Source organism: Muscardinus avellanarius (assembly GCF_963383645.1).
Source record: "Muscardinus avellanarius genome assembly, chromosome: 2".
Lineage (NCBI taxonomy): Eukaryota > Metazoa > Chordata > Mammalia > Rodentia > Gliridae > Muscardinus > Muscardinus avellanarius.
The window spans coordinates 99,991,621-100,006,817 of NC_137787.1; the positions used below are offsets into that span (position 1 = coordinate 99,991,621).

Below are 15,197 nucleotides of genomic sequence, written 5' to 3' on the forward strand. Positions count from 1 at the left end.
TAAGTTGCTAAAGGCCTCACTAAACTGCTAAAGCTGACCTTTAAAATTTTTTCAATGATTTGGGAAACCGAGATGGGATATTGATTGATTGAGTGCTGGGAGGTGAACCCAAGGGCATTCCCCTTCCCAGCTACACTCCCAGCCCTATTTTATTTTTATTTGAAAACAGGGTCTTGCAAAGTTACTGAAAGCCTCATAAGTTGCTGAGGCCAGCTTCAAACCTACCATCCTCCTATCTCAGCCACCCAAGTACTAGGATCATAGGTGTGTGCCACCAGCTGGCTAAGGTTAAAACTAGGACTTTCCTGGGAAACCTAGAATGGTGGTCTCCATGCCCCTTATTCACACTATGCTAGATTATGGTAGAAACAAAAGTGTAAGGCCCTGGACACTCCAGATATTGAAGAGGTTATGGCATTGGTGGGAAGATAGGAGTTTCATAAAGAAAATGATTATAAAGCCAGGCGTGGTGGCGCATGCTTGTAATCCCAGCATTCAGGAGGCTGAGACTGGAGGATCGCAGTTCGCAGACAGCCTCAGCTACTTAGTGAGGCCCTTTGCAACTCAGTGAGACCTTGTTTTAAAATAAAAAATAAAAAATAGAGCTGGGGGTGTAGCTCAGAAATAGAATGCCCCTGGGTTACACACACACACACACACACACACACACACACACACACAGTCTTAAAAGCTAGTGTGAGGTTTTTACATATAAAAGAAGGAAACAAGTGGCCAGAAAGGCAGAATATGGTGTGTTTGAACCAGCCCTGTTTTGCTGGCTCTCATACAATGAGACCATTTCTTTTCTCTCAAAGGCAATTACATGGAACTACCAAGATGAATAAAAATAAGCTGATTCATGATTTCCTGGAAGTTGTTTCAAGAGGTGATGTGGAACTCATCTGTGACTATATTACCAAAGTCCATTCCATCCTGGGAAACCTTGATTTTCAGCACCCAAAGACCGGGAATACGCCTCTCATTACAGCCGCAGAAGAGAACCTCGCAGAGGTACGGGGGAGGGGGAGGAACGTCTGCGTGAGTAGATGCGTAGGCATGCTTGCATTTGGTTTCCAGAGCACACAGGCTTCTTGTTGTTCAACCAAATGAACTTCTGGCATTTTCAGTACCTCCGAAGCTCTCTCTCAGGTGCCAAGATCATTAGTATTAACATTCTCTCTGTCAGCTTGCAGGAGCATTTAATTCAATGGCCATAGCCATATTGCTTTCTGACTGAACCTGTGGGATTTGCAGCCTTTGGTTAACACAGGCTTGATCCAGCTTTTTTTTTTTTTTTTTTTTTTATGGAATCTACTTTAATCCCGGTCATTTGTAGTCCTGCTGCCATGACAACATCTTTTGAATTTTCCTTTTTAGGCCAGATGTGGTGGCACACGCTTGTAATCCCAGTACTTGGAGGCTGAGACAGGAGGATCAGAGGTTCCGGGCCAGTCTCAGCTACTTAGTGAGGCCCTCTGCAACTAAGTGAGACCCTATTTCCAAATTAAAAAAATAAAACAGATCTAGAGGTGTAGCCCAAAGTCCCTGAGTTCCATCCCCAGGACCACTACCACCACCACCACCACCACCACCACCACCACCACCACCACAACAACAACAACAACAACAAAAATCCCCTTTTTTTGTATGTGTGTTTTTGTTTGTTTGTTTTTTGTTTTTTGCTGCTGGGGATTGAACCCAGCGCCTTCTGCCTCTGAGCTACACCCCCAGCCCTTTTTTTATTTTCTCTCTCCTCTCTTCCCTCTCTCTCTCTCTCTCTCTCAATCTCTCTCTCTCTCTCTCTCTCTCTCTTTCATTTTTTTGTGGTACTAGGGGGTGGAACCCAGGGTCATTCTACCTCCAAACTACACCTCCACCCCTATATTTTGGTCTTTTATTTTAAAACAGGGTTTCACTGAGTTGCAAAGGGCCTCACTAAGTAGCTGAGGCTGTCTGCAAACCACGATCCTCTTGTCTCAACCTCCCAAGTATTGGTATTACAAGCATGCATGGTGGTGCCCAGCTATTTGTGTGTTTGCTTTTGTTTGGGTACTGAGGGGGGTGTTGAACCCATGGGTGTTCTACCTCTGAGATACACTCCCCCAGCCCTAATTTATTTTAATTTTTACTTTGAAACAGGGTCTTGCTAGGTGGCTGAGGCTGACCTTAAACCTGTGATCCTCCTGTCTCAGCCTCCCAAGTACTGAGATTACAGCTATGCACCACCATGCACACCTTTTAATATAAGGGCTAGGAGAGTTTTCCAGGACAGTGAGGCTAATCACAAAAATAGATCTAGGTTTCTTTGGTCAATTTCTCACTCTCTAGTTGGTTGCCTTCATAAGTATCATAAACGCAGGCCAGGAAGAGCCTGAACACTCTCCAGTGCCTTATCTTTCGTTTCCCATGGGAATTTGTCTATCTATGGGAAACCTCCCCCAGAAGTCCAGACCTCTCTTAGAGCAGCCAACCTCCACTGCAAAAAGTTCTGAGAACTTGCCGTCATCACTTCATGGATCTACAGTGGTCATCAAGAAGAGCTGAGCTGTAAAACAGCCTGTGGTTCTTCTTAAGTAAATGCTCCCCATCACCCATCTCTAAGATGAACCAACCATGGTTTGGGAGTTCCCATAGTTTCTGTTCATATCAGTCATGAACGGTTCTCCTTTCACTCTTTTTTTTTTTTTTTTGCATTTTTTTCTTTTGTATTCTTTGCAGCAAAGGTGCATGTCTCTATAACTATTGTCTGAAAGGGGGTAGAGCCTTTTGCCCATCCAGGATGGATCTTGGAATTATCTCTTGCCATGGCATGGATCTGAGGCTAACTGCTAGATTGGTGAGGAAGACGGTACCCAAAGGAGGGCTGGCAACCACAATGCACTATTTTTTATTTCTTTCTTTCTTTATTTTCTTGGTAGTGGGGATGGAACCCAGGGGCATTCTGCCTCCCAGCTACACCCCAAGCCCTATTTTTATTCTTTATTTTAAAACAGGTTCTCACTGAGTTGTAAAGGACATCACTAAGTAGCTGAGGCTGTCTGTGAACCACAATCCTCCTGTCTCAACCTCCCAAATCCCAATTACGAACATGCTCCACCATGCCTGGCTCACAGGGCACTATTTGAACAGATGTTTTCCAACATATTTTCTGGTACTCAGCTTGCATCTACCATCTACCTCCCAGTTCCTCTTTATTGATAATCAGTAAAATTACTTGTTGCCCAATTGGCCATACAATTTGTTCAATATAGGGACAACATTTTCCATGAACTTTGTAAAAATCCCATTAATTTGCCCATGAAAGCACTGTTCTTTCTCGGAAGTTCATGTATCTGTCATCATCTCATCCTTTTATTTCCTCCCCAAATGTGTCCACTCTGAAGCATCTGAGACTCTTCTTTGGTTGCAAGCTAACAATGGAGGCTGCCACAGGTTTCTAGATTCTGGTAAAAAATATGAGACTCCTGGGCCAGGGACAAGACCGTTTACTACCTTTATTTGTAGTAAGAGGCAGGCTATCAGCATTGCCTTCTGTTTTCCAAACCCCAATTTGCCCAGAACAACATGAAAAGGGTCAGGTGATCCATGTGCTTATAGTAGGTAAGCTCAGGGAAACTTAATTTTTTACAGTGGGTCGTGAGCGTGTCTTTCCATTGTTCCAGAGGAGACATTATTCCTATTTTCCAAGGCTTTTTCCTACACAAGCATCTTTGAAAACATCGCCTAGAGCAAAGGTGGTCAGCACCCCTGCCCTGTTCACGATGGAGGCTTGCCCCAACCGCCTCTCTAGAGAGGGACCTACTGCAGTCTCCACCTTCCTCAGCCAAGTTACTTCTGCTGCTCTTGCCAACATCATCTACAATGTCGTCCTCTGTCACTTTCATTTCTTAGCAGCACTAGACACCAATTTTTCTTAGAATATTTTCTTCCATGGGCTTCTTTCTGGTTTTTGCACCTGCCCCTGTGGCAGCTTTCACCCAGTCTTCTTTATGGACTCTTCTATTTTTAATTTTTTTTTTTTTTTGGTGGTACTTGGGGTGGAACCCAGAGGCTTTCTACCCCCAGGCTACACTCCCAGACCTATTTTATATTTTATTTGGAAACAGGGTCTCACTAAGTTGCTGAGAGCCTCACTAAGTAGCTGAGGCTGGCTTCGAACCTGCGTGATCCTCCTGTCTCAGCCTCCCAAGCACTGGAATTACAAGCATGTGCCACCACGCCCGGCTGGACTCTTCTATTTTTAAAGATTGACATCTCTCAGTCATGTGGAGATGGCACCTAATTCTTCAACTCAAGTCCACATCTCTACCTGGATGCCTGTATATATAGTAACTTGAGCTTCCAACTGAATCTCTCCACCTGTATAGCCAGACATCCTAATATGTGTTCAAATTGTCTTTCTCATCCTTTCCCCCAAATCCAGTCCTTCTAGGGGACACCTGCATCAGTGTTACCCATCATATTAAAGAGCAGCATCATTTCTTTATCTTAGCCCATTCAATCACTCATAGAGTATTTATTTACATGGTAATATCTCTTGCCCATAAATTTAAATTTTAATGAAAATGAAACACAACAGATGAGAAAACAATTAAGAAATGTTATTAGGGCTTTTAAGTAACCAACAGAGCCAACGGAGTGACTTCTTTTTCTGATAAGGTGGTCAGGATGATTCTTACTGATTTGACTACATTTATGCTAGGATAAATAAGGATAAAGGTGAACTTTTTTTCAGTATTGGGGATGGAACCCAAGGGCATTCTACCTTCAAGATACCCCCCCAGCCTGGTTTTTTATTCTTTCTTTTGAAACAGGGTCTCACTAAGTTGCGAAGGGCCTAAGTAGCTAAGACTGGCTGCGAACCTGCAATTCTCCTGTCTCAGCCTCCCAAATGCTGGAATTACAAGTGTGCACCATCACACACACCTCAGCAAAGTGATTTCTAAAGCACCGGTCTGGTCATGCTTTTTCCCTGACCGAAATCTTTCGCTGGCTCTCCATTTCCCTGAAAACACAGCCGTGGCTCCTTGAAGGGGCTTGGAAGGCCTTTCAGGACTCAGGCATGGCTGGCTCCACCATGCTTCTTCCTACCCTCTATCCTGAGCTCCAGTCACGTGCAGCTCCTTCTAGAGCTTTGGATGGTTATTGTTTTTCCTCTTGTGTATCTCCCTTCATCCTTGCAGTGTGCTTTGTTAGAACATCTTGCCTCCAGTCGTTGCCTGGTTAAATGACTTCCGTTCCAGACCTCACGTCCTCCACAGCCTTTCTGGACAACTCAGTAGGTTTCTTCTAAGTGCGCTCCATTTCTGCCTCCTGAATTCACCTCTGTCATTGCATTACCACAGTGTGCTGAAATTGCCCTTTTTATCTGTTTCGGTTCCTCACTAAACTATAAATGCCGGTACGGCTGGCTGCTTGTTTACCTCACTGTCGGAAGCTCAGCACCAAAGACAGTTACCAACATCAGTGCACCCGATCCATACTTGTTGGCAACTAAGTGATCAATTTGTCATTTTGAATGTAGTTTAGTCTCTTCCTAAAAATCTTGCAGAAATATTTGCAGCATTCGAGAATATATAAACCTAAATATTTGGAACTTATATTGCAGACTCTTATATTATAGACTATTAAATTACAAACTATTATGAAACTTTGTCCCGTCCCTAAGGCTCCGTCCTGCAGAGCCCTGGGAAAGAACACACAAACGCCGAGTCTGTTGATGATGCTTCCTCTTTAATGCTTCCCCCTCAATGTGCAGAGCAGGCAATATATATATATATATATATATATATATATATATATATATATATATAGTCTCATAACCCCTCCCTCATCACTCCACCAACCCAAAGCTTCCCACAGCTAGGGCATGCGCATTTCTAACCCTCTCACAGGCAGGCTGGTGGTAGAATGAGGCGCTGCGTCACTGATCATCCGTAGGGCGCCTGATAGGGCTCACTGCGCAGGCTCAGGGCACCGCCAGCCTCGTGAGCCTTGTGACTTGGCAATGTGCCTAGGCGCCATCTTGAGCCACCGCCCCATCCCGGTCTAGCCGAGCGGGCCCGACAAAACTTCAATGTTTAGTGTGGCTTTGCCATAAAATACTCATAGTTCTCTAATCTAAAAGAAATAGTACAAGGCCGGGCATGGTGGCGCACGCTTGTAATCCCAGCGCTTGGGAGGCTGAGACAGGAGGATTGCACAGGTTCAAAGCCAGCCTCAGCTACTGAGTGAGGCTCTCAGCAATTTAGTGAGACCCTGTTTCCAAATAAAATACAAAACAGGTCTGGGAGTATAGCCCGGAGATAGAAAGCCTCTGTGTTCTACCCCCAGTACCACAAAAAAAAAAAAAAGAAAAGAAATAGTACAGAGAAATCATCCATGTCACAGATATTTTTGTTACTTTTTTTGTGGTACTAGCGATTGAACCCAGGGACATTCTACCTCTGAGCTACACTTCCAGCTCTATTTTTATTCTTTATTTTGAAACAAGTTCTCACTAAGTAGCTGAGGCTGGCCAAGAACCTGAGATCCTCCTGTCTCAGCCTCCCAAGTACTGGGATTACAAGCATGTGCACCACGCCCAGCTATTTTTGTTTCTTGAATTAAAAGATGCAATTAGCAACCACCTTCCTCCAGATCAACCCTTCACTTTTTTTCTTGCTGTGTTGGGAATTAAACCCAGGGCTTCGCACATGCTAGCAAGCATTCCACCAAGAGCCACACCTCCAGCCTGCATACCTACATTTTTCTTCCCTTCTCTTTCAACTTACCTTTGTCAAGAATTAGAGCCATGTGTAGGTCAGTTTTCTACCCAGTTCTGAATAAACAGTTAATACTCAAAAATATGAAATAAAAATGTTGTTGTGCTGCAGGTTGTTGGATTTCTTCTGGAAAAGGGAGCCGACATCACCCTCTGCAATTACAGTAACCAAACTGCAGTCCACGTAGCGAACTGCAATATTCAAAGACAACTCTTGACAGTCAATGAAATCCAGGCTCCCCAAATGAAACTCCTACAAAGTTCATGGCAAGGTGACCTTGAACAACTTCAACACTTACTGGTTAGTAATACTGATGTTTATCTCTGCCTTTGGGTGGGTGGACCACTGGCAGGAAGAGTGCAGACTAAATAGAATTCCTTTGAAAGAAAAATAAGTTACTGTCAAATACAATCCTAGAACATTTCAGGCAGGGAATATGAGAAAGAAATAGGGTCAAACAGTACCACTGAGGTGGAAAACAATATAACAAAAGAACACAGTGACAGGCAATCCAACTTCCTCAGGCTGAGCTGAATGCTGGAAGAAGTCACACAGCCCCTGGGAAATGATACACTCCCAGGAAGCCCCAGAGGACAATGTCAACTGCTCAGAGGAGTCCCCTTGACATTGTTGCCATTTGTACAATTGCTGTTTAGATCCCTAGAGGCCAGGTGCAGTTATTTTCTTTATCCTGAAAAGGGAATCAGAAAGCCTGGTTCTTGCCTACTATATAGTTGTGACTCAAGGATTTAAGAGGAAATAATCTTAAAATGCTCTCTTATTAGGGTACTAGCCTCTTATTTAGATTTTCTACCTGTAGATATTTTCCCCTACAACACTTATCATATGCATAACCAAGGACATTACTTATTGGCAACTGGCAGTTGCCTACTCTTGGCATTTACCTTCAAAAACACTGTCAGGCCCATGTGACTTTCCAACTGAAAGAAAATCAATTGCTGCTAGGAAACAGTTGCTTCTAATCCCTTATGGCAAAGACACAAACAGATAAAGAAAGAAGAAAGGCATTCTAGCCATGTACTGTTAAAGGATAAATACAACGAAACCAAAGGACACTTTAAATCCGTTTGTTGTTATAAATGATAGTCTAAAATGTCATGCATCATGAACTGAGCCTTAGAAATTGTTCTGAAAGACAGTTCGTTTTATTTTAATGGTACTTTTGGCTGTTGTCATTGTATTCCAATGTCTGTTTTCATAATCACATTTTTTATCTCTAAAAATTAGCAACCAAGCTTTAAGAAATGAGTGCCTATAACTGGATCTGGAGCAGAATCAAGAGATGCTAAATGGATGTGATACTGCAAGACTATTCTCAGCTAGAAACTTTCATGTTGGTTCTAACTAATAATAAACATTGATATAAGAGGCAGCTTCTCAGAGACTGAAAAAAATATTAACTAATTAATTCCCACAGCACCCTGCTGAAGTAATATCATTATCTCTACTCTGTCCCTAGAGGAATTGAGAAAGAAACAGAGACTATCCTGATGGTAAAAAGCGAAATGGAGATGGAAATTAATGAGTTACTTTGGTCTACAAAATGAACAGTTTGAATATTTGGTCCTTCCAAGTAGCTTTTTCATTCTTAATTGTCCAATTTAAGCTTTACTTTCATTAAAGCAGCTAATGACTTCCATATACCCACCTCCATTTGACTATACAAATTGAGTTAAATGAACTGACATATTATAAATCATTCATTCAACACATATTTATTGAACACCTATTATGGGTCAGATACTCTGCTTAGTGCTTTTAGTATTCTGTCTCTAATCATCAAAAGAACCCTGCAAGGAAGCTCCTGAGGACTCTAGAAGTCAGCCAGCAGGGTTGCCAGATTTTGCAAATAAATCTATAGGACAACCAATTAAATTTGAATTCCAGATTTAACAACAACAACAAAAATTCTTTTTTTAGTATCAGTATGTTCCAAATAAGGTATTCATCATTTAACTTGGCATCCCTTATTTTATCAAGGGTTGGTTTTATGATTTTAATAAGAAGTTTATGATATAACCTATCAGGGAGGCCAAATAACCAGCTATGGGGCTAAAACTGAAACCCAGGTCTGTCTGTCTGTCTTTCAGACTTGTGTTCAGACTTCACCAGCTTCCTCTCAGGATAGATAAAGAGAAAGAATATATTTAAGCCAAGCTTGGGAGTGCAGCTCAGTGGTGCCGTGCAAGAGTATACAAGAGGCCTTGCATTTGGTCCTCAGCACCAAAATTAAAAAGATAGGAAGAGAGAAAGAGAGAGAGAAAAAAAGTTAAAATGTGAAGTTGACTAAGCAATGAAAATACAAAGATTAGTATAAAAAGGCCTATGGTAAACATTCAACTGAAATAAAATCCTCATGTCTTCAAAGGCATCTGAAGAGTTCCTGGATATAAATTTCCCAAACCGACACGGCGTGACCCCTCTGATGCTGGCAGTCAGAGATGTGGACTTGTTTGAGAGTCTTGATATGCTAACGCTCTACAGACCTGCCGAGGTTCTGTCTGAGCTCCTCAGGCATCGAGCGTGAGTACGGGTGGTCGGCCCACACCTGCACAAGGGCATCTATCCCATTATTAGTTATAGAAATCACATGTTGTGAGGGACTAGAGGATTAGAAAAGACCCTAGCCCCATAAAGATTTAGATTAACAATATAGGATAGTAATAAGTATGAAGAGAAGAATGACTTTGGAATAGAAAAATGAATAAGTGTTTTGATAGCCTTTTTGAGTAAAAGTCATAGGATAGTTTTCCTTGAGAAATGTGGGGGTGGAAGTGTCTTTTATTAATTGCTTGAACTCTAGCTTCTGTATTTAGAAGTATGCTTTACTTTTCAAATATGCTTTTGGAATAGGAAGGCTGAAGAAAGTTGAAAGCATTTTACAAGTTCTCTGCTCCAGGAGGCTTGTAACCACGAACTAACCTCTTTGGGAATATGTGAGCAGAGGTTCCCCCCCACAGCATGAAAGTTTAGCAAAGATAGCTTTATAAGTTACTTAAGATAGAATAATGTTAAGAGTGATGTGAGAAATATAAAGATATTGAATGCAGCAACTAAAGTGACAAGCAGTGACTGACAGGCTCCTATTTTTCATCCTGATCTGCTCAAATTATTGCTTCTGTAAAATGGGAGAATGTACGGAAGGAGTGTGTTATCTTAGATAGACTGGTGGGTACTGACAAGTTCCTGTTTTTCATCTTAATCTGCTTAAGTTTTTAAGTTTTTGCCATCTACTAGACCATCTGCAGGTCAGAGGCGGCACTAGCAAGCCCAGCATAAGGGAGATAAGCTGGCCCGTGGCGCAATGACGTAGAAAGACAGCTCTGTAAAATCATTTGCTGTACATTAAGTATGAGTATGCTTGCTTTTAAAATTATTGGTTGTACTTGTTTACAAGTTTATATGATTGGATATGCCTTTGGCGGGCTCTGATATGTGTGACCACCCCCTTTGGGCTATAAATCCAGAGCTTTCAGTGAGCTCGGGGTCAACCCTCGACCGAACTCCCTCCACTGGTGAGTGACGTCTGGGTTTCGACCCCTGGCTAGCCAGGAAAGAGCTGCAGCACAATAAACCTCGCTCGTCTCTTGCATCTCTAGAGTGTCCTTCGTTATTTGGGGTGGTGGGCTTGTCTCAAACTCTTCAATGTAAACCCATGTGATTAGAGTTTTTTTTCTATATGTATTAAATACACATGAATCATCACAAAAATGATTTCCTAGTTGCAAAGGAATATATGTTAAAGTGGGCTATCACTCTTAAGATACCTGGCTCCTCGTTTTCTGTGCCTATATAATTACTGTTTTATTTGAAAGCTGGCCTGTTATCACTCTTGTCAACTAAGTGCTGAATGTGCAGCTGCCCACCTCTAGGAGGTGACTAATTATTTTGAAAAGCATTGTCAGTCTATCAAAAGCAATTTATTATAATGATTTCCAGTTATCTGGAAATGGCATGTTTTCATACCAAATGCTCTTTTAGAGGGTGGGAAATTAACAACTTTTTAAAAAAGTAATAGGGTTGATAATCAGTCTCTCGTGTTAGAATTGCAGTTATCTGTTGCTGTTACCTAGGTGTCTTTTCAGCAAATAAGAACAGATGATTCAGTTCTTTCTCAGTATTTCAATGAATTTTGTTTTAAAAAGAAAAGAGGCTGGGCTTGGCGGCCCACACTTGTAATCCCAGCATTTGGGAGGCTGAGACTGGAGGATCGTGGTTTGCAGACAGCTTCAGCTACTTAGGGAGGCTCTCCATAACTTAGTGAGACCTTGTTTCAAAAATAAAGAATAAGAGCTGGGTGCTGGTGGCGCATGCTTGTAATCCCCGCGCTTGGGAGGCTGAGACAGGAGGATCCCGCAGGTTCAAAGTCAGCCTCAGCTACTTAGTGAGGCTCATAGCAACTTAGTGAGACCCTGTTTCCAAATAAAAAATATAAAATAGGTCTGGGAATGTAGCCCAGAGGTAGAAAGCCCCTGCATTCCATCCCCAGTACCACCAAATAAATAAATAAGGCTTCTATCACTGAGCCATACCCTCAGCCCTTGCTTATTTGAGGAGGGAGGGTAGAGGAGGATTCTGCCTTTGAGTCATACTCCCAGCCCCTGTTACTTTTCATTTAGAAGAAACAGGATCTCACTAAGTTGCTAAGGGTATGCTAAGTTGATGAGGCTGGCCTTGAACCTGTGATCCTCTTCTCAGGTTCCCAAGTATTAGGATTACAGGCATGAGCCACTACAGGGCTCTCAGCTTAATTTTAAAGAGACTCTATACCATTCCACCAGTTTAAATGATAAGAGAGTTAGCTGTTAACATCAGAAAAAAAAATGTTAAGAAAGCCAACATTAACTAAATCATTGGAAAGAAAAAACAGTCAGTTATTTGAGATGATAAAATAATTTTTTAATCTTCACATCATTTATGAACCATTAAATTATGAAAAAATTGTCCAAAGTTGGGAATTTTTATCACGAGTGGTTGTACATACTTAATCCCAGTACTTGGGAGGCTGAGACAGAAGCATCACAGGTTTGAGGCCAGCCTCAGCAAGTAATAAAACTCTCATCAACCTAGTGAGATCTTCTTTCCAAATAAAAAATAAAATAGGGCTGAGGGGTATAGCTGAAGGTAGGATTCCCCTGGGTTCAATCCCCAACACCACCAAAAAATATATATATGGAAATTTTCTACAAATTATTATTATTATTATTATTATTATTATTATTATTATTATTATGCGGTACTGGGGATGGAACCCAGGGGTATTTTACCTCAGAGCTACAACCCCAGCCCTATTTTTTATTCTTTATTTTGAAATGGGGTCTCACTGGGCTACAAAGGGCCTCACTAAGTAGGTGAGGCTGTCTGCGAACCACAATCCTCCTGTCTCAGCCTCCCAAGTGCCAGGATTACAAGCATGCACCACCATGCCCAGCTTTACAAATTTTAGAATGTCTTTAGAATGGGAGTAGAAATTAAATACAGAGAATATTTCTCATATTTAAAATCTTGGGATATTGTCACCCCATCTCATACATTTTGAAATCATCATTATTATCCCCCAACCATGTCAGATTATTTTTATTTGCTTGATGTCAATGATTTCTTTCTCATGTTGTTTTTCTTTTCAACAGATTTAATTAAATAATCTTTGATGTTGCTTCTGTTCTTCCTAGTGACCCTAAACTTTGTGATTTTAGTGGAAAATCAGCGATACATTATGTGTCACAAATAGAAAGTCTGAGGAAACCACAGTTATTGGACATTCTAATGAATTCTATGCCAAAACCAGGTAAATATTCTTTTCCAGATACACAATTCTCAACTTCATAAAAATCTCTATTAGAAGTTTTTCTTCTTCTATATCCATTTGAAAGATCTATTTATTTATTCTATTTTATTCTATTTTTGTGATACTGGAGATTGAACCTAGGGGCATTCTACCTATGAGCTATACCCTCAGCCTTATTTTATTTTTTATTTTGAAATAAAGTCTCACTAAGTTTTGCTGAGAGCCTCACTAAGTTGTTGAGACTGGCTGTGAACCTGTCATCTACCTGTTTCAGTCTCCCAAGTATCACAAGAGTGTGATAGCTTCAGTAGATTTATTTAAACAAGCCAAGGACTTCTTATTTAATTAATTAATTAATTAAAAAAATTTTTTTGCGGGTCTGGGGATGGAACCCAGAGGCATTCTACCTCCGAGCCACACCACCAGCCCTATTTTTCATTCTTTATTTTGAAATAGGGTCTCACTAAGTTGCGGAGGGTCTAAGTAGCTGAGGCTGTCCACGAACCGCAATCCTCCAGTGTCAGCCTTAGGAATGCTGGGATTACAAGTGTGCACCACCATGCCCGGCTCAAGAACTTTTTATTGAATAGTGACTCTACAAGGCTCCTGAGTAGGAGCTCTGAGAGATGCAGAGATGTCTAAGACATGGTCCAGATTCTTGAAGGTGCGCAGTATGGTCAAGGACACATCACTTAAAGGAGAAAGCTTCTTGTGAACAGTGTGTGTGTGTGTGTGTGTGTGTGTGTGTGTGTGTGTGTGTGTTGCTGGCATTGAACCTCTAAGCTACACCCTCAATTCTATTTTTTTTTTAATTTGGAAACAGGGTCTTGTTAAGTTGATGTGAGCCTTACTGAGTTGCTGAGGCCAGCTTTAAATGTATGATCCTCCTGTCTCGGCCTCCCAAGTACTGGGATCACAGGCAGGTGTGCACCACCGTGCCCACTTGCTGTGAACATGTAAGAGGAAGAACTTGATTGGTTCTTGAAGGATAGGATATAGGAAGTTTTGATACAGGTGAAGATAAGAGTCTAAGCAAACACAGAAACAGCCACAGAGAAAGGTGTAATAAAAACCACACCTAGGCCGGGCGTGGTGGCGCACACTTGTAAGGCTGAGACAGCAGGATCGCGGTTCGTGGACAGCCTCAGCTACTTAGTGAGGCCCTCTGCAACTTAGTGAGACCCTGTTTCAAAATAAAGAATACTGTTTTACATTAAAAAGAATAAAAAAATAGGGCTGGGATGCAGCTCAGAGGTAGAATATTCTGCCCCTGGGTTCCATCCCCAGTACTGAAAAATAAAAAAAAGTGGGGAGATAGAAATATAACCAGTATAATAGGAGAACAAGAGGGAAGCCAGGCATAGTGGTGCACACTTGTAATCCCATACTTGGAAGGCTGAGACAGTAGGATCCGGGTTTGTGGCCAGCCCTAGCTAATTAGTGAGGCCCTGGACAGCTTAGTGAGACTCTGTTTCAAAATAAAGAATAAAAAATGGGCTGGGGGTGTAGCTCAGAGGTAGAATGCTCCTAAATTCAATCCCCAGGAATGCTCCTAAATTCAATCCCCAGCACCACACACACACACACACACACACACACACACACACACACACACACATACACACTCTTAAAATACACTCACCATGATGGGTGCTTGGGACTGTCAAGTAGCAATTTTCTACAGGACTGGGCCTGTGGAAAGGATATGTTTGGGAGTGCTCTACAGAAATGAGATAGTACTGTCTGATGGGAAGGGTAATCAGCAGAGGGAGGGCCTAGTCAAGGAGGCTGCACCCACAGTTGGTGGTGGACACTGGGGCCTGGGAAAGTGAGAGGGAAGAGGAGCGTCAGGAGAGAGTCACAAGAAAGGAGTTGAACAACATGTCAAGTGAAGATCAGACGTGGGAAGGGAGGGAGAAATTTAAATGGCAGAAATGGAGGAAGAAGATAGATTGCAAAGAACAAAGAAAAATATGGTGAAGAAATGATGGAGAGCCGGGCATGTGTGCACGCTTGTAATCCCAGCATTTGGGAGGCTGAGACCGGAGGATCGTGGTTTGCAGATAGCCTCAGCTACTTAGTGAGACCCTCTGCAACTTAGTGAGACCCTGTTTCAAAATAAAGAATAAAAAATAGGGCGGGGGGTGTAGCTCAGAGGTCAAATGCCCCTGGGTTCCAGCCCCAGACCCGCAAAAAAAAAAAAAAAAAAGAAAAAGAAAAAAGTGACCTGCACTTTTCTCCATCATTTTTTCTTCCTCTTCTTCTTCTTCTTCTTCTTCTTCTTCTTCTTCTTCTTCTTCTTCTTCTTCTTCTTCTTCTTCTTCTTCTTCTTTTTTTTTTTTGAGGGTCTGGGGCTGGAACCCAGGGGCATTTGACCTCTGAGCTACACCCCCCCCTGCCCTATTTTTTGTTCTTTATTTTGAAACAGGGTTTTCACTGAGTTGCAAAGGGCCTCACTAAGTAGTAGCTGAGGCTGGCCGCAAACCACGATCCTCTGATTTCAGCCTCCCAAATGCTGGGAACAAGCATGCTCCATCACACCCGGCTGCAGGTCACTTTTTCAATGTGTATGTGTGTGTGTGTGTGTGTGTGTGTGTGTGTGTGTGTGTGTGTGTAGTGCTGGG

At 42.1% G+C, this 15,197-nt stretch overlaps 1 protein-coding gene across 1 annotated transcript in view; it reads left to right on the forward strand.

Moving 5' to 3' along the window:
• Positions 1–837: 837 nt before the first annotated feature.
• The window catches only part of MAP3K19 (mitogen-activated protein kinase kinase kinase 19), a gene marked incomplete at both ends in the record, with an annotated part of 80,863 nt that continues 66,503 nt past the window's right edge, over positions 838–15,197 (forward strand). The window contains 4 exons of the mRNA XM_080689399.1: positions 838–1,011; positions 6,876–7,064; positions 9,154–9,308; positions 12,458–12,573. Coding sequence (XP_080545525.1) covers positions 838–1,011; positions 6,876–7,064; positions 9,154–9,308; positions 12,458–12,573 — 634 coding nt within the window. The remainder of the gene's footprint in view (positions 1,012–6,875; positions 7,065–9,153; positions 9,309–12,457; positions 12,574–15,197) is intronic.